At 35.4% G+C, this 18632-nt stretch overlaps 1 protein-coding gene, 1 long non-coding RNA gene and 1 pseudogene across 2 annotated transcripts; 2 read left to right on the top strand and 1 right to left on the bottom strand.

Moving 5' to 3' along the window:
- Positions 1-764: 764 nt before the first annotated feature.
- LOC132313726 (co-chaperone protein p23-2-like) lies at positions 765-14509 on the top strand. The gene is made up of 6 exons (XM_059812645.1): positions 765-1055; positions 8527-8710; positions 10256-10415; positions 13417-13445; positions 13534-13579; positions 14149-14509. The coding sequence occupies exons 1-6, from the start codon at positions 850-852 to the stop codon at positions 14181-14183; spliced, it is 660 nt and encodes a 219-aa protein (XP_059668628.1). The 5' UTR covers positions 765-849; the 3' UTR covers positions 14184-14509.
- LOC132313727 (membrin-11-like) lies at positions 1695-4813 on the bottom strand (annotated as a pseudogene).
- Positions 14510-15434: 925 nt separating the features above from the next.
- LOC132313725 (uncharacterized) lies at positions 15435-18207 on the top strand. Its single transcript, XR_009483461.1, has 3 exons — positions 15435-15566; positions 16727-16825; positions 17948-18207. It is a non-coding gene; the product is annotated as an uncharacterized LOC132313725 (long non-coding RNA).
- The last annotated feature ends 425 nt before the right edge of the window (positions 18208-18632 follow it).

Genomic DNA, 18632 nt, shown 5'->3' with positions numbered 1-18632 from the left:
CTTACCACTGTTCCTGTAATTACATGATATATAAATAAGTCCATTTTTCTCTCTCTTTCCAAACAGAATATAAGAGTCACATATAATGATTAAGAGTTAGTTTTTCACATATAAAGGGTTACTTTCCTTCTCATTTGATTAGATAAAAATGAGAAGGAAAGTTAATATTGTGTTTAGTATATAAAAATAAAATAAAATAAAGTGAAAAATGAAAAGATTTTGAGCTACTTCAAGAGTTATCTGAAGTCCACTTGGTTCAAGTATTGTGCAGCAGCTATAAGACGAATCTTTAGAGACTGGAATGACTCGCCTTCATGCTATCTTCGTCGTCCGCCTCTAAGACTGTCGGATTGAGCTCTCTTTCTGCATTCTTCTCTCTAAAAGTTAGGGTTTGTTACTGGATTTGTTGGCTGATAACCACCATTAACGGTTTCATTAGGCGTTAATTATGGTTTTTAGTTTAGGTTTTGGACAGGGCTTCTCTTATTAGGGTCTTCTTTTGGATTGGGTTTACCTCTTTCTTTGGGCTATTTGTGTTCTGCCTATTTGGGCTGCTTTGGCCCAAGGCCTACCTGTAATTATTCTGTTTATTTACATCAGTTGGTTAATATTTCGGTAAAAAAAAAACAGTACCAACTAAAGGAAAAAAATTTGGAGCCCACGAACTTCTTGCACAGTAATTTTATTTTGTAATATTTCCAAATAAAAGGAGATTATGTTTTACACTTATCTTTTCTTTTTTCTCAAGTTATTTCTTTTATTAACCACCGAACACCGCTAAACGAGGTCAGTAGCGGTTCGGTTTGTAGAAGAAGAATTGGGGATTGTGCGGGAAGCAAGAGGGTAAAGATGGGTTGGGTGTGGAAGGACGATGATGAATCCGGCGATTCCCCAAACGGCGATATCGAAGCCTCTTCGAACCCTAGTAGTTATAAAGACCGATGCTCTACCAGAAAGATTCTCAAATCGCACTGTAAAACCGAAGAGGTGGAGCCTGGAAAATTCCTCAGAAAGTGCGAGAAAACCGAGCAGATCCTCAAGGACTGCTTTGGAAGGTAACTTCACTTTCTTTGTGAAATTCATATATATATATATATATATATATATATATATATATATTGCTTTATCTCTGTTTGATTGCTGAGAAAATGTCGTAAAACAATATAAATTTGTGATTTTTTTCCAAATTGAAAAACTCCGGATTTTTTTTTTTTTTTTTGCTTATCCATGAACTGATGGTTAAAGGAGACTTCCACGCTTCTTGGTTGATTTCATATTCTCTTTGTGTTAATTTCCTCTTACTCCCGCGCGAGGATCTCATTGTGAAAATCATTATCCCATCACAGCAGCACAGCAGGATACAATCCATAGGCGGTTCGCAGCGGTCGCTAAGGATATAATATACAAAGAGAGTGGATCCAAAAGTGCATCGTATGTTAAGGATCTCTCATCCGTTGTTTGATTACGACATCCCAAATTAGGGATTCATAGAAGCAAAGCCCTTGATTTTATATATAGGAAGCAATCTTTTGCCCAGAGGCCAACCTCACTGGTAGTTTAAGTTATCATTAATCCCAATTCATTAATCCTAATGAACTCTATTGGACTGAGATTAGTAAAAGAGTAAAATAAATATTATAACACTCATTTATGTCAAATTTAGCGGGATAATTTTGCACAATTTCAAAATATTAAGAACGTTTATTACACAACTTATTTTTCAATTGGAGAATAAAAGTGCTACAAAAAGTATCGTGAACCTCTTTCTCAAATCATAAAGATTGAGGCACAATTTACAGTAAAGATTTGTCTTTGCAATCAGAAATATAAACAGTGTCCTTTTGGCTTTTTACCCTTTTGACAACTGATTTAACACTTTGGAGTCATTACAGAATTTACAGTGTCGCGAAGGGGAAAGACACATTTCAACCTGAAAGTAGCTGAAGAAAGCAATCCTATTCCTACCCGATACTCTTAAAGCTCTTTAGACATCTTCTCTCTCTCACTCTCTTCTCTTCCACTTCCAGCTACACTGTGTCCCACAATACCACCACCAATTCAACCCTACAAGTAAAATCTACAAAGGGCTCAGTAAACAAATTCTCTGTGTCTGCCTGCTTTCAGCAATTGCATCTTACAGCATCATTTAGCTATCCGAGAGGAGATCAGAATGAGGGAAGATATATTTTTCACCCACTCAATACACGGTCACACAGTTCATCGCGTCCACCTCCAAAACACAATTAGGATGATGATTGTCAAAACCATGCCAGCATATTTAATCCATTGATCAACCCGATTCCTCCTCTCAATGAGCCTCAATACAGAATTAGATAGCCCCAGTGTGTTCAGTACATCCAGTGCTTTCCGTTGCGCACCCTGCACCAAAATAGGACTTACTTTAATAAGGTCTTTACCAGTTTCAATGCTTACCAAAAAATGTCACTTCTAGAAGTAATATCCTTTTATGTTTCACCGTTTACACCACTCTCAGAATCCAACAGTCTCTCCTATTTTATGTTTAAAGTATGTGTTACCAGCATTGGGATAAAGAGTAGAGTAAAAGTTGAAACCAGTGCACCTTCATGCCTATTGCAATACCAAAGTCTAAACATTTGTTATAGATAATGTAAGGCAAGTAGAAAACTCGAAGAACACTGGCATAGATTATGTTATGACAACTCTACCTATCCATTAGAATTTAATTGGATGACCCTTATATACCGTCAATTTAATACTGGAACTGGAATGCTAAAATGGACTATTGACCATGTGATATATTTCCCCAGCAATGCTTAAAAGGTTTCAAGTTTAGATCCCAGATTCCTTGTTGGGAAATCTAATGTTGTGGTACTACCACTATAGAGTTTCCACACTCACTACAAGTTTGGAAAGATATCAGGCAGACTGGCAAAGACACACACGTGTGTCAATGTCATTCGAGAACGTTGTAAGCTCTGTACAGTTCCGAAATCCCTGTACAAAGAAAGAATCTAAAATGGGCGTTTCCCTGTAGAATACCCAAATCCCAACATTCATCAAAATTAAAAAGAAAGGGGAAAAAAAAGGCAAAGGATAGAGGTTCAAAAACAAAACATAGAACAGGAAACAAACATAGAAAACACTGTTACCAATTATATCAGAATGAATTATTCTTAAAATTTAATTGCCTCCTACAACAGTCCCAATTGCAGGCTTTCAATCTAATGGAGTTGGGTACCAATCACAATATATATTGCCACTATGGTGAAGGTTGGCTCCTAATCTCAAAGAACCTTCTTGAGAAGTTTATAGTATGTCACCACCACTTAGGTTGCCCCGTAATAGAAATCCTATAGTGGATATAACCTTGCAATGCTGGAATCTTGATGCACAGTAAAACATAAATTTATATAAATGCATAGCAGTTGTTTGATTCCAGATACCTTCAAGCGCTCCCTTTGTGTGTGATATTGGGCAAGGATGGCAACTCCAGTTGCATGAGATTCTTCCAGTATCCTGGAAGAGTTACGGGCTGACTGCATTGCTTGTGCTTCCTCATCAAAAATTCTCAATACATGAGAGGATTCCCCATTCTGTAAAATATAACAAATCCATTATATGGTTTAGTAAAGGACTACAAAAGACAAAACATAGAAAAGCTTGCTGCTAATCCATCAAGGGGAGAAATAATAACTTACGGCTCTTCCAAGCAATTCTGCCCTCTCTTTAGCTTCTTGCACCCGTCTCTGATTCCGTAAAAAATACTTATCCAGGCTATCTGTCAATAAGTCAGCCTCTTCAGCTACTTGTTCCACTTTTCTGTGCGTAAAAAATACATAAAATATTATCGCATCAAGTACAAATACAAGACCATCAAATTGCATTAGCAGTTACAATATAACATAGAACCGATGTACAGAAGAACTATTTATTCTTGAATTAAAAAAATAACCATAAGAAACTAACAGTGACTATAATCAGTGTATTTGTGCTGCTGAAAGATCACTTCAATAGATTTAATTTTTCGAAAACCAAGAATTGTATGGTGATGTTAATTGCCAAGCAGTGGTAGCAACTAGTCTCCCACCACTTTTTTATTTTCCACACATTTGAAAATGTGCCAATTTCCATATTCAAATTTGAGCGCAATTTTCAAATTACAATCCCAAACAAATAACTGAAACAAAATTTCAACCTTTAAATATTACCATACAATTGAACACGCATCAAAACATAGAAAAGAGACATCACTAGAATTGAACCTCCACCAGAAAACTAAAACTTGACAAATTAGAATTAATAAATTTCAAATGACAATAACTAAACAGATAAGTGAACCACAAATTCCAAAAATAAAAAATAAAATCAAACGATTAATAAATAAAAATTCAACAGAGAACGCACCAAAACAAGATCAATCATGTGATTAATTGATATCCAGAAACACATAAAAGGATATATATACATAAAGGATATAGATAATTAGAAGTGAACCTCCTCTAGAGATCGCGCTGAGATTTGGTTGCGACGGACCTCCACAAGCGATCCATATCGGCGCATAGTGATTGGATCTGAGCAATGTCCCTCTTGACGGCCACTGAGAGTTCCGGTGAATCGAGGCTGTTCGACGACGAGAGCTCCAACCTCTCGAGCCTCTCAAGACCGTCTCTGGTCCTCAGCAAGAGCTTCTTTGAGTTTTGGTAAAGCTCCGATAATGTCCCCCCTCCTTCCACAGCCATGGCGGTTTAGAGAGAAAAAATGATAAGGACTATTTTACAGAGAGAAGGGGTTTGGTATGGAGTTTAATTTCAGGTTTTTTTTTTTTTTTTTGTTTTTGTTTTTTCACTGATTGGGTTCGTACGGAACTCTGGTCGGTCGGATCCTCCGATTTAAGTTACATGCCACATCGTGTTGCAATAGTAGTTTGCCACGTTAGAACCCTATTGTGTTTGTAATGACGTTTAATAATAATTATTTTTAGAATAATTTAAATAGAGCATTATTAACTTGAACCAAATTTATTTAGACTAATAAATAAAGCATTATTAACTTGAACCAGATTTATTCTCAAGGGTGAATTTTTTTCCCTGTATACTCTTCGTTGGACTTTGTCCCCTATTTTAAACGTGTGTTTAAAACTTTTATAATGTTTAAATGTTGTGTTAAAAGTAAGGGTGTAACTTGGGTTAGGTAATTCGAGCTCGTCCGATTTTTTTTGAGTTTGGACAATTATTTTTATAGATAGGGTTGGGTTTGAGTTGAAAAATATCAACCCGAATTTAATTAAAGTTGTGCTTAGATTGAGGTACTAGCAACCTGAACCCGAATTCTAATATTATTTGTATATATATATTTTTTATTTTAAATACATTATATATAATATTTAAATTACGATTAACTTTTTGTTAAATCTTAACTTATTGTATGTTAACATTTAAGATAATTAATTTTTTAAGAATTTGTTTGTAATTTATTGAAAATTTATAAAATGTCTTTAAATATTTTTTTTAAAGTAATTTAATTAAAAACTAATTCCAAATCATATTAAATTTTTGATGTGAAGATTAGTTATATGAGTAACTTGAATTCACCTCAATTTTTAATATGGAATCTAAGCCCGAATTACAAGCCCGAATTTAAAAGTAGAATGATGGGTTGGTCTTGAGTTGAGTAGTTAGAGTTGAAAATAGGGTTAGGTTGAGCTTAGGTTTAGTATTTCATATAATGGGTTGGGTTCAAGAAGTTGTGATAAGTCAAGAGATGAGCAGTTACGGGAGTTTCGAAGACTAAACTATTCCGGTGAGTCTAGCTGACCACTAGATCATGAGAACACACGAAAAAGCTTCTTCAACTCTTATCTCCGTTCATTCAAGTCCAGGTGAGACACGAAAACTTCTACATCAGTGTTCTATCCAGAGCAGCAGCAACGACGGCAACCTCCAAGTCCACAACCGTGCCAGGTTGTTGAAGATTTGTTGACGGAAGGGAGTACCGCGTCTGAGAAGATTCCCACCGGTTGATGGGTGTATATATCTGTTTTTCGAGTCAAACTAAGAGATGAAAATATCTGGGAATACCACTAAAACAATACAAGGAATACAGAAGAGTGAATTAAGGGAGAGAAAACCAGTCCAATATGAGGACTGAAATGATGGTAGAGAAGATGGAGTCTAGAGTATTGTTAGAGCCCGAATTACGTGTGTTCATATCCTTCTTGCCTTTGCCACCTTTTTTAGCCCTAGGTCATTCAGGTTGTACATGTTGGGCCTTCGAATAAGATGAGTCAAGGCTCATGTTCCTTTATGGATCATGATGCCCTAATCCCTGTTTTTTCGGTTATGTCGCCAGGTGTACATCTTTCCTTGAATGACCTAAATAGAGGGTAGCTATAAAGGTCTATGTACTTACTCCAGCATGTCTTTCACTTCTATCCTCAAATTGGGTCCTGCCTTAGCAAGACTTGGCTAATTTTTCATCCTCCATTCCAAAGTCCCTTCTGCATTCCCACTGGCTTCGAAGAGTCCTACCATCACTCTTCATTATTCATTTGACAGGAGGTGGCTTGGTCGAATTGAGGTTCAAGGCCTGTCGATCGACTGTAGGTCTGAGATTTTATGAGTTCATCTTGTTTTTTTGTTGGAGCTCTTATATCGACCAAGTGTTAGTCAATTTTGGCTTCTCGTTTATTCCTTTGAAGTTGACCTTTAGTGACGTCAGATTAATTTGAATTTTGATGACATGGCCTAATTTGTGTCCACAATGGGTTTTTTGAGTTCTTACTTGTACTGGTTTTTTTTTGTGGTCTGTGTTAGAGAGAGGAGAAACAAAGAGCTGCCACGTGTCATGGGTGATGTTGTCGGTGAGTGAGAGGTTTTTAGGAACGACAGTGTAGCGACCCAATTTTGGTTTTGGTTAAGTTTCAGACGTATGGAGCTTTAATGAGTTCTAGCTTCGGCGAGTTTCAGTGTGTTGTTGTGTAATCTTATAGACCCAACTGGTTTCTTCTTGGTGAGCAAACGAAAACCCATAAACAGTGAGAGCTACCCTTTTTAGTTAATTCACAAAATATTAATTTTGTATATATTTTATAAAATGTGTTGTTAAGGTTATTTTAATCTAATTTCTAAATGTGTAAGCAGGATACATTTGCACAAGTGTCATAATTTAAAGGTTTTTTTTTTTTTCCTTTTTCGAATCTAATATGTGAACTTGACTTGTTTTTAAAAAGACCCTGGTAGGTTAGGACTGAAGGAGTATTTTTTAATTAAATTTTAACTAAATTAATTATTATTTAAATCATAATGAAATTTTATCAAATAATTAAAACTTAAAGGAATATATTAAAAATTAGATTATATAATACTAGTTGAATAAATTTATAATTACAAGATTTTACGTCTATTTAGTAAGGCGGTATAAATGAAAATTTTAGTGTCTATAAATTATTATTATTATTTTTTAGTAGGATTTATTGGTTTTTATTTTTTATTTTTAAAAGAACGAAGCGTATTATGTGGGGGCGGCTCTCATTATTATTACTCTCTCTCTAGTTTCTATTTGTGTATGGTTTTCGCCCGACCCGTACTACACTCGTCTTCTTGGGAGGGCTTTCTTTGACTCTTTTTGACTCGGGGAGGGTTTGTACAGTTCTCCAGTCGAAGTACTATTTATTTTCGTTGAAAATGAGGTAAACTCATGTCTTCCGATTTTCATTTAACTTGCAATATTTATTTATTTTTTAATTTCGGTAACAATTCCATGATTTCTGGCAGCTATAGCACTCTACCTCAAAAATGGTACATCACTTGATTTTTTCTTTTTTAATTTCTACTATATTTTTGTCAGTTCATTTTAAGTTTTGAACGACTCCCATTTTTGTGCTGACGTCGAAAGGAAGAAACAAAACAGTGAAAAGATGAACCAAGTATATGAGTTTGTGATTGTTCTCTTCATTTGAAAAGTATGATAGGAATTGAATGATTGTATTATGTTGTTTGTACCATTTAAAATCATTTTATTAAGTATTAGTATCAATTACGTTTGTTTTGAAAAAAAACCCATTTGGAATTTTGATACATGAATTCATATACATTTTTTTTTTTTTATTTGAAACGAAAATGCTTCACAGGCTGGGCCTGTATATCGTGGCTCTATTTTATTTATTTATTTATTATTATTATTATTTTTATCATGATGTCATTTCGAAGATCCAGCTTGATTGTTATGTGTGTGTGAATATAAGGACACTTGGATTGAAATGTGTATGCCAATATACGGCTATGCTTCACTTTGATACTGCAACCATTTTAGCTCGAGCTTCTATTAAGTTGAATTATCACCATTTCAACGGCATCACAAGGAAAATGTATGGCCTTATTAACCACGACCGATTATATTGCGCCTGTGAAAAAAAAAAAACAATAGCAGGAAATTAAAGTTTACTAGTTTAAAAGTAACATGTAGTGGAACTTGTGTTAGTTGTTGTGTAATATCTGGATTTAGATTGATTGCCTGTTTCTGATTTGATTTACGTGAATGATGAAGTCGCCATCCGGAGGTTCTTTGGGCTCAACGTTCTGATAAAGTGTACCTGACCATTGCTTTACCTGATGCAAAAAATGTATCCGTGAAATGTGAGCCTGAGGGGTTATTTAGTTTCTCTGCTGTGGGTGTGCAAGGTGAATCCTTTGACTTCAGTTTGGAACTTTATGGTAAAATTGTACCCGAGGTGAGCTTTTCACTACTCTTTACTAATTTTTTAATTTTTTTCAAATGTTTTAACCTTGATCAATTTTATGTTTGTTTTGTTGTATTCTATGATACTTTTTACTATCTCTTCTTATATGTTTAGAATATATAATTTCATCTTTTATTTTTGATGCAACTCTTATCTTCAACTATGTTACATGGACTTTTCGAAAGTAGGAGAAGTACCCGTGTCGGACACACATTACACGGACATGGGTATGGAATATGTGTCAAACTCTTTTGGTTGAATATGCACCTAAAAAGTATATCATATAATCCAATTTCATTTTATTATTGTTTTAAAATGAGTGAAACGCATAGATTGGATGGTGTGTTATATAAAGATATTATTTTTACCTAGAAAATAGAATAAAAATATTAAATAATATGAATATTTGGCAGTGTCCCTGTATCCTTTTGTTTTCGAATTTGACATGTCTGACACTTGGATACACACCCCTACCCAACACACGTACTCAAGTCCATGTAATATATGTAATCCGAAACCGAATGCCGACCACCTACTGATTTAGGATAGATGCATCAAAAATTTAGAAGTATCAAGATTATGTTGTAGAAAATTTCAAATTTGATTCGGCTGCTAATAAAGATATATAAAATCAGAATCAACTACTAAATTTCTATAACAAAAGATTGGGGAAAATTTAAAGTTTTTGCCAGAACCAATTTTGGTGTTGTTTCACAAAGTGGCAAACTATCACATCTGAAATGCAGGCTTTCTATTGAATGCTTTAGACTTTTCTAACATTTTTTCAAAGTTGCTTTAAGGGCCAGCATCTGAGCCATGGATGGGCTTAAACTAAAATTTACATTGAATTTAGTGGTAACATGAGTGTCACACTGCTAAAGTACCATAGGGGCAAAGGGAAAACACAACTGGCATTATTATGTTTTAGAGATTACTCAGAGATCAATGGTTTAGTCTAATGAGTCTGAGCAATTTAGGATTTTATTTTATATTTCTCTGTAGCATTACTCTACATCCACATTCTGAATCAAAATAAAATGCCAATAACAACTTAAAAAATTGAAACTTTTGTTCCCAACATCAAACTGTTGTTGAAGTTAATATGTGATTGTAAAAGTTGTGAAACACAAACTTCTTTTGCAACAAATGGATGGACTACAAGCCTGCAAAGGACATAATATTTGTTGAACACTTGAGTTTTCCACCAAATCATTAGTAAAGTCTCCATGATTGTTCTGTAATTACTTTTTGAGTTTTTCTTCTCTGATGAAAGTTTTAGGAAATTCATGTGACGCTTAAAAGAAATCATGTTAGCTGTTTATTTTGAAGGTGTTAAATTGTGTCAATCCCTTGTCTTTATGGTCATTTATTTATTTTTTCCTAGTTATTTATCCAGCAAGTTTATTGTTTAAAGCATGATCATTCTTGCCCTGGGGTTGTTAGCTAGTCACATTATCAAGGTTCTTTTGGTTTAAACTTTGAAGGGATAAGATGTACCTCTTTGTAATGGCATGATTACTATTTCCTATTGTTCAGGGCTGCAAAACTAACATTGGGTTAAGGAACATACCATGCTCAATTCAAAAAGAGCAGAAGGGTTGGTGGAAAAGAATATTGAAGTCTGAAGAAAAACCTGCTCCGTACCTTAAAGTTGATTGGAACAAATGGTGTGATGAGGATGAAGAGTCGAGCAGTTGTAAGTTTATATAGTGTCTTATTGGTGTTTATATATGGGCCTTGCTCCCGAAGTTTATATAGTCTCTTATTGGTGTTTATTTTTAGCCTTTCTCCCAAAGTTTATATTGTCTTCTCGGTGGTCATATTTGAGCTGTTTTCCCGTATGACAAGAGTTTATAAACCACAACAAATCATGAGAATTTATATTATAGATAGATTTTATACTTAGTTGTGTACTGTGTTTTCTTCCATTTTGAATACTTGAAGCATCTTGCATTATCTAGAGTATTTTATATGATCATTTTCTCTGTTACTCCTTTCTGTCAATGAATTTTGTGATAGTGACGTGGTTATTAGTTAAGTGGACACGTACTAAAAACAATTTCTGGGTTCTCCAAAAATGTATTTGACAAATGAAATACGCAAACGACCTGCTTATTCTAAACATGGCTATTTGCTTATGATCTCGCATGACCTTTGTCCATTGATTGTATTCACTTCTTTTTAATGTTAAAGAAATCACCATATTGATATTTTCTAGAAACAGAGTTTCCCTTGTACGCTACTTCTCTATTTCATCTTTTATTAACTTAAAAAACATTAATGCAATACCTTATCCACTTCAAATGGTCTTTTTCTTTTATAAAAGAATATCCGACTTGATATCAGCTTGTCTATTTTCTGTATTAGTGCAACCCCGAAAAATACCGACCTCCTTATACCCATTTTTGGTACCTCGCTAAAATGTAAATAGACTAATGTATACCTAGAAAACCTAATGAAGCAATTATCATTAGTTTCTATAGGAAATGGAACTTTAAAAGTTCCTCGATTACCGACTACTTGCTCTACCTTAAAATGCAAATATTCCAGTTTTTAGAAAATTTCTTTGTACCCTTGGTACTGATGTCTTCTCATACCAACACAAGACATCAGTAGTTGTTCTTGCAAGTTTGACCTCTCCCTTTATCTGTTAAAATGGTGCCAATTCCCCTCCCCAGAAATGCCACATAACACAAATGGGAATTGCCTCCTAGGTGGTCTTCTTCCTCCTACTTCTCCAACCCCTTCTCCAACTATGAAGCAAATCTGGCACCGTCTGGGAGATACAAGAATGCAATCAACACCAAAATGCAGAACCAAATCTCTAGCCATTTTGCAATGATTTTAGGAGGTGATCCACTCGTTCCTGTCTTGCTTACTCATGTAACACCACCTTCACCAACAACAACCACCAAGCCTTTTCCCAATTATTTGGGGTTGTCTACATGAATCCCATGTTTTCATTCCGCTCTATTTAAGGCCATGGCCTCAGTCAATCCACTATTGGTCATGGCAAAGGTTTATGCCGGCTGCCAAGCTACTTAACGCAACCCTTCTCCTTTATTCACTATTGCTTACCCACGTAACACCAATTAGGTATAAATTTACACCTTGACAATATTTTAAAGGGAGTCTTAACCTTGCAAATACTTTTATAAGGGGATCCCCCCTCTTAGGACCTGACCAAGTAGCTGTAAAAAGATTTCACATTGAATTTACCATTGCTTCCGCCCTCCTAAATTCCACTCTGTAGAAATGCTATAAGAAATCCATCCTCGAATCTCTCCTAATACTTTATGATCCACAAACCAGACATCCGAAGAGCAGTTTATTCCTGCCAAGTGTGTGGAAGTCAGCAATTAAATAGCCTAAACCATTGAGAGAGAGCCTCCATCAAAGAGCCCTCTCCATGCAAAACATCTAATATAAATTTAGTCCTCCCTCATCCCGTACTCAAAAATCAATGTTTGCAGTGAATTCCTCATCCCCACCTAATGCTCTTGTTGACACCCATCTCCTGAGGTCCGTTACTTTGTAAACCAGTCCACTGAGGTGTCCCCATATTCTGAGGCTGCCACCCAACCCTATCCTATGCCACAGGCCATCATGTTTAAGGCATATTTGTACAATTACTTCCATAACAAAGCATGGTTACTCCTTTAGACATTTTATCCACAAAGCACCAACTTGAACTGGAGAGCTAATAATTGGGAAAAATGTATTTAGAACTCCTCCCCTTTACCCCAAAGAAATCATGCTCCTACCTCTCTTAACTTTTTGGCATTGAGACAGAGATGGTAAAAACTTGCGAGTCAATATCTCTCCCTTGGATGGTACTGTCTCTTCGACCCACCTGCCTCTTTTCGAACCTCTCACAGTACCCCAGACTGCTTTTGGATCTGATGGGAGAACCCAGTTGCAGTACCAGGAAAGGAGATATGCCACTCTACAGCCCAGAACAGTACTGAGACCCTCATTGCCACTTTAAAGCCCTTTTGACCAAGTAAATTAGCTTGACTTTGAAGCATTGTTGGTCCCTGTTGATTAAAGATATTGGGAGGGACGGAATAGGCACATACCTAACTTTTTCCCTTATTTTTATAGAGTGGCTGCCCAAGTTGTTGCACCAAGGAATGCCTTTCAATTTTGCTGGAGTACCCACGACACACACACACACACACATGTATATAGAATTACATATATCATGTCATACTTGTCCAAGTACCTCTTTGTATTCTAAAGCTGCAAATCTGACCTGTGTAAGAGAAATGCTTTTCAGTACTATTTAGTCCAGTTGAAAAGTAAGAAGGGTTTCAATACCATATAGTTGGTCACCTCTCTACCTGTTAATGAGAAATTATTGGATATTGAGGTTGATTCTCTCCTTTTTGAAAAATGTTAGTTACTTAAATATTCCTTGATTATACTTGGGAAAAAAAAAATTTCCTTGAATATCTATCTGTGATCCTGTTTTGTTTTCTTATGGATAATCCTACTTGCTTTGTTGGTTTGACAATAAGAATTGCATCCCAGACCCAATATTTCAATGGCTGAAGTTGCAGTGATCATATATTTGATTCCATCTATTCTGTAGAATTACTCAATGTTGTAATGGCATGTGAACTTAACATCAGAATTTTAGTTTCTATTGCCAACAATTCACTGGATTTGACTTGTAGATTTTGTGTTATTTGCAGCGGATTTTGCCTGTGATGATGATGTGGCGGTAATTTGATCCCTTACTAAACACTATGGATAGAGGTGCAAAAGACTTGTCATTCTATCATTTAATGTGACTTCTCTCTCTATTGCAGTGCACTGGTGAAGATGATGGGAGCGGTGATGATGAAGGAATGCTTTGTGAGTCCCAAAGTTTTTCTTTGCTATCGGGCTTCCATAATTAATTGCTTTGTGGAAATATATTTGCTGGTTTTTTAATGAATGCAGGGAATTTGATTGCATTGTTGTGCACATTGCTCAAGACTTAACTGTCGTCCAAATGTTTATTAATTAATGTTGAAATATAGGGACGTAATTTTTTACAAAAAGTTTCTTCTTATATTTATTTATGTTACTATCATCATTATGGTCTAGACATATGGAAAGAGAACGAAGATTAGTGTACAAACAATTTATAATTCTGCTATCTTTTTTCGCTTTCTGTATGATTGTTATTAGATCATTCTAAGACTGTTTTAATTGAAAGCATATTTGAGAACAAGTTACGTAATCTAAACATTGTTGTGTGGAATATTAAACACGTAATATGATTCTCTATTTGTTGGCGCCCGTGATATACCATTGTTATATGTTTGTTGCTACTGTCTTAGCTTTTCTGTATAGCTTGCTTGCTAATTTTACCCTGTTAAACATAATTTATTGCAGATTTTTAGTTGTCTTACTTTGTTTATTTCTGACATACATTACAGATCTTCCTGACTTGGAGAAGGCCAGAGGAAACTAACAAGAGACGAAGTGCTAGAGTAACATGATGATGATGGAGTTTTAACCTTTGATAAAATGTGAACTGTGGTCCTCTCTTTACTTTGTATATATATCTGATCTAAGTTGTGGGTATGGACAGTAGGGGCTGAAATTTGATTTTCAGTCTTTTGGCATGTAAAACTTGAATGTCTTATTAGAGACTATCTTTTAGTACGCTTGAGGTTCTTGAGACTACGGTGACAACTCTGTAATATCACTGAGTATCATTCAGTGGCCTTCACCTCTATTTCTGGGTTTAACTACAGTATTATTCTAAATGAAATTTTGCCCTGGATTGGTTGGAAATATCACCGACGTAAATTGCCTTTCCCATTTTGTATCACATCCAAGTTGTCCAAATGGAAAATTATGGAGAAGTGAGGACTATTTTTTATTTATTTATATTTATAGAAGAGAGAACAATCTGGAGGATGAAGATGAATGGAAGGAAAATGTAATCTAATTCGCTGGCAATTTCAGCAACCCTAGACCAAAATTTACGCATTCCTTAATTTTGTATTGCTTTTAATAAATCAATGACACTGAATATTGTTTCACTTTTTCAGTATATATATTTATACCCGAAATTTAATTAAAAATGGGTATAGTTCTATGCCATTTTTTACATCGTGCCGGTCAGGTAAAGGTTGGATTTTTTCCCCTAGTTCTAAGAAATTATTATTTGTATTCATGGGATTAAAATTTAGAGTAAGATATCAGACCTATTTGACTTACCACAATTACTGAATCTATTTCATGATGGTTTTTGCTAAATGCTATTTGACTTATCACAATTACTGAATCTATTTCATGATAGTTTTTGCTAAATGCTAACTGAATTGAATTAGAATTATGATAAAAATCCTTTGTACCAAAAAAGATGTTCGGTTTGAAAAATCATTGTGAGTCACCTTTCTCCAAATAAGACATTATTTTTAAATAATTGAATCAAGGTTTTTCAAACAAAATATTTTTTTGGAAGCGAGAGTGTGAGATATATATGAATATAATCATATAAAGTTAATTTATTTAATTTTTATTACTACATAGTACAAGGTTTGGTTGAATGGAATTTTCAAGTTAGTTTTTCCGTCATATTAAAAAAAATTAAATTAATTTTAGTTGTAAATCAGCTAAGCAATCAATCATTATGTAACGGCTGAAATGGTTAACGGCGTTACAGAAGCCACACGCTTCGAGTGACCGTCGGTCACCGTCTTCATCACATAATAAAATATCTGAAACTTGTTGGGAAGTCATGCCTTTCAGCCCATTCTGTCGCTGGCATTAGCAGCATCGGACTGATGACGATGTACTCCGATGCCTCTTCTACGCTGGTTCGTCTTAACATCGGTGATTGTAGGTATATATATTTTTCGCTTCCTTGAACTTCGATGTGATTATACTCTTCGATATTTGTGTGGATGCTTGTGATGTATTGAAATGACTTTGGATTGATGATAAACGAAGCGAATATACTAATCTGGCAAATTATAACGAAAAAATGGATCAATCAGCAAAAAAATTTCAGCATTAGGAAACCTTAGTTTCATAATTTGGTAAATTTAATGGCGTTCATGTCAGATTCTCTCTCTGTATCTCTTTTTCCCTTACTTACCTTGCGCGCGCTGATACATATATGCATTAGTATAGAGTGAAGGCCATAAGCAATAGACTCTTCATGCTAAAATTTGTGTGCCTGGCTCGTGGTTGCCAGTTCTTTTCTTTTATGTATAATTAAATCGTACTTAGGAAAAAGGAAAAAAAAAAAAAAAAAAAAAGAAAAAGAATTAAATATGGCAGATTACAACAAAAAATGAGATCAATCAGCGAAAATTTTCAGCATTAGATAAGCCGTACTGTTCATAATTTGGTAAACATATGTGAGAAATCACCAATCACCTCCTCTTGGAACCCAGCATACTTGCTAGCATGATCCTTATGGCCTTGTGCATGTTCTTCCCACGTTTGAGTTGGGGATTGGCTCTGATTCCATCTTTCAAGACCCGTCTCATACTGTGCATATATTGTCCGCTTTGCATGCTCACGCTTTTTAGAACTTATCTACATAGGTAGAATCATCCCCCTTATAAGTGTTAGTAACTTCTCTCTCCCCAGGCAATGTGAGCGCCAAGAAGGTGCAAAGCGGACAATATTTGCATAGTATGAGGTGGGTCCTAGGTTGAAGTTCGGTTGAATGAGCCAGGTAGACTTGTGTAAACAATTACATTAGTTCTTTTCATCTATGGAAATATTTAAATCAAATTGTTGGGTTAAGATCTCTAGATGTTTGCATGTTATAGAATGAATTCAGAAGTCAGGATATAGTTGTCCCACATTCTATGTTTTGAACTTGAAGGGGTCATGTGCACACCTCTGAATTTGCAGATGAAACAACATCTTAATACATTTTTATGTCATTTAGAATTTGGACTGACATCAATTTCTATGTGTTGAATTTTATGTTTACTGGACAGAATAACTCTAGAAGTTCTGACAGAGCTTTTCTTTTACCATCTTCAGGTTCGTGATGACCTAGTGTCAACTTCTGCAACTTAGCCGGCGGTCTTTTTTGATCTCATATACTCAGTTTCAAGCTTAATTGCGTCTGACAGTGCTTGGGTATGTACTGTTTCTATGTGATGTGAGAAGTACAAATTTGTGAATTTAATTAGTTTATTGTCTGAGGCTCTTATTTCTCAAATAGACTGTGATATTTAATGCCCAGTTGTCCCCTTTCCTTGGTTACAATGGCAATCCCTCCATCTGCATAACATATCTCTGTTCTTTTAATCATTTTTCCCGTGGAGGTTTAAGGGCAGTTGCAGGGTTTGGATCTGCAATTTTTAACTTCTGGAGTGGTGGTTTATGACCTGGACAAGTCAATACAACAACATATTACAGTGCACTTGACTGTTCCTCTCCGCCCCACCCGCAAAACAAAAAGAAGAAGAAAAAAAAAAAGACAACATCTCCTCTCTCTGGGTTACAGTTTTAGCCTCGGTATTCTCCATAAGTTGAACATACTGCATTGCGGTTTCCATAATGAATTGAATACTGCATGAAGCATTTGGGTTCAGTGCATTCCAATGTTAAATCACCTTCCAAATTAACAACTTTGGACAGATTGAGAATCCATGATTGGATAATCAAAGGAACTATGGACCCCATTTAGAATGTAGGCCAAAAATCCATGGACGGTGGATCACTTGGTTCTAATACAGGCCTATAGGCATCTGAATTGACCACATATATAAAATTTGCAATAATATCTACAGCCCTTGAAAAAGTTTGTATGAGCATGCACCTATCTGCAAGCCAACTGCTGTCTTTGCATTCCTTTATTGATTTGCTTATATAAATACTGTGTGCATGATGGCCTTTATTCATTGGTTTGTCCATTTTTAGATTATTAACACTGGCAGAGTCATTTTTAATTAATTCAGATTTTTTAATCTTCTTATATTTTCTTTTCTCCTATCCTGGTGCACTAAGTCCTTGTACCTTTGATTTAAAAGTTGTGTGCATTATTGGTTAATTGTGGAGTTCTGGGAATTAATTCACTTCCCTTAGCACATTCAAATGTGCAGCACTGATCTAACATTGTGAGGCTTAGCAGATTGTAAAGCGGTGCACTCCCTTTATGCAGCTGACAGTTAATACAATTTGGTCGTCACATAGTCAGTCATTTTTCTCTTCTTCGTTTGTGCAATGACTGATGGTGGACCTATTGTTTCTTTCCAGAATAGCTTTGGCTAAGCCAGACAACAATGGAGGACTATCTTAGGAAAATTTATCTGGTTGGAAGATATCAATCAAAGACCCGGCTGACCTTGGGTACTTCGTTGGCGAAAATGACAATGCCTCTCATTCTAGCTGTTATAAGACGTGCCTATGGGAACACTCAGTACTTACTAATCTTATGTATTCTTGAGAAGGTGGCATTTGCTGCAATTTTGGGGAATGAATAAAACATTGCCATATATACTATATGGCATTTCTTACTTTTACACTTGTCATTTTCGTTATAGTCATATGTAACCATTTGACAACATGAAGTCATATGTAGTGAACTTGGTAGACCATGACAGGAGATACCACTTGAAGACCTTGGTGGTGCAGTCGATAATTTTTATTTCTTGGTATTGCCCCTACGTGGATATAAACCCTTGACCATGTATTTCGGAAGGTGAAGAAGTGGTGACTAGTGAGTACCATTAGGTTACAGTCTTAGTGATTTTTGATCATTCAGAAACAAAAATTTGCATATAGTGTAGCAAGCTCATCACTGGGAAATGAGTACAGTATTATAGGGGTTTGATTCTTATTGAATAGGTGCGTCTGTCTATCCGAAATCTCAACTTTGGATACATTATTCTACTGGTACAATGATCAAGCTAGCCATCAAAAGCTAGATGATCAACCAATC

The sequence above is a fragment of the Cornus florida genome, unplaced genomic scaffold (genome assembly GCF_030987335.1).
Source record: "Cornus florida cultivar Cherokee Brave unplaced genomic scaffold, ASM3098733v1 CherokeeBrave_3.0.0_Hap2_Chr06, whole genome shotgun sequence".
Lineage (NCBI taxonomy): Eukaryota > Viridiplantae > Streptophyta > Magnoliopsida > Cornales > Cornaceae > Cornus > Cornus florida.
Note: the sequence above shows the minus strand (reverse complement) of the source record. Positions and strands in the feature narration are given on the sequence as shown.

Coding starts and splice junctions, on each gene's coding strand:
- LOC132313726 (XM_059812645.1), top strand. CDS start 850: ATGGGTTGGGTGTGGAAGGACGATGATGAATCCGGCGATTCCCCAAAC. Junction 8,711..10,255: donor ATGGTAAAATTGTACCCGAG/GTGAGCTTTTCA, acceptor CCTATTGTTCAG/GGCTGCAAAACTAACATTGG. Junction 10,416..13,416: donor GGATGAAGAGTCGAGCAGTT/GTAAGTTTATAT, acceptor TGTTATTTGCAG/CGGATTTTGCCTGTGATGAT.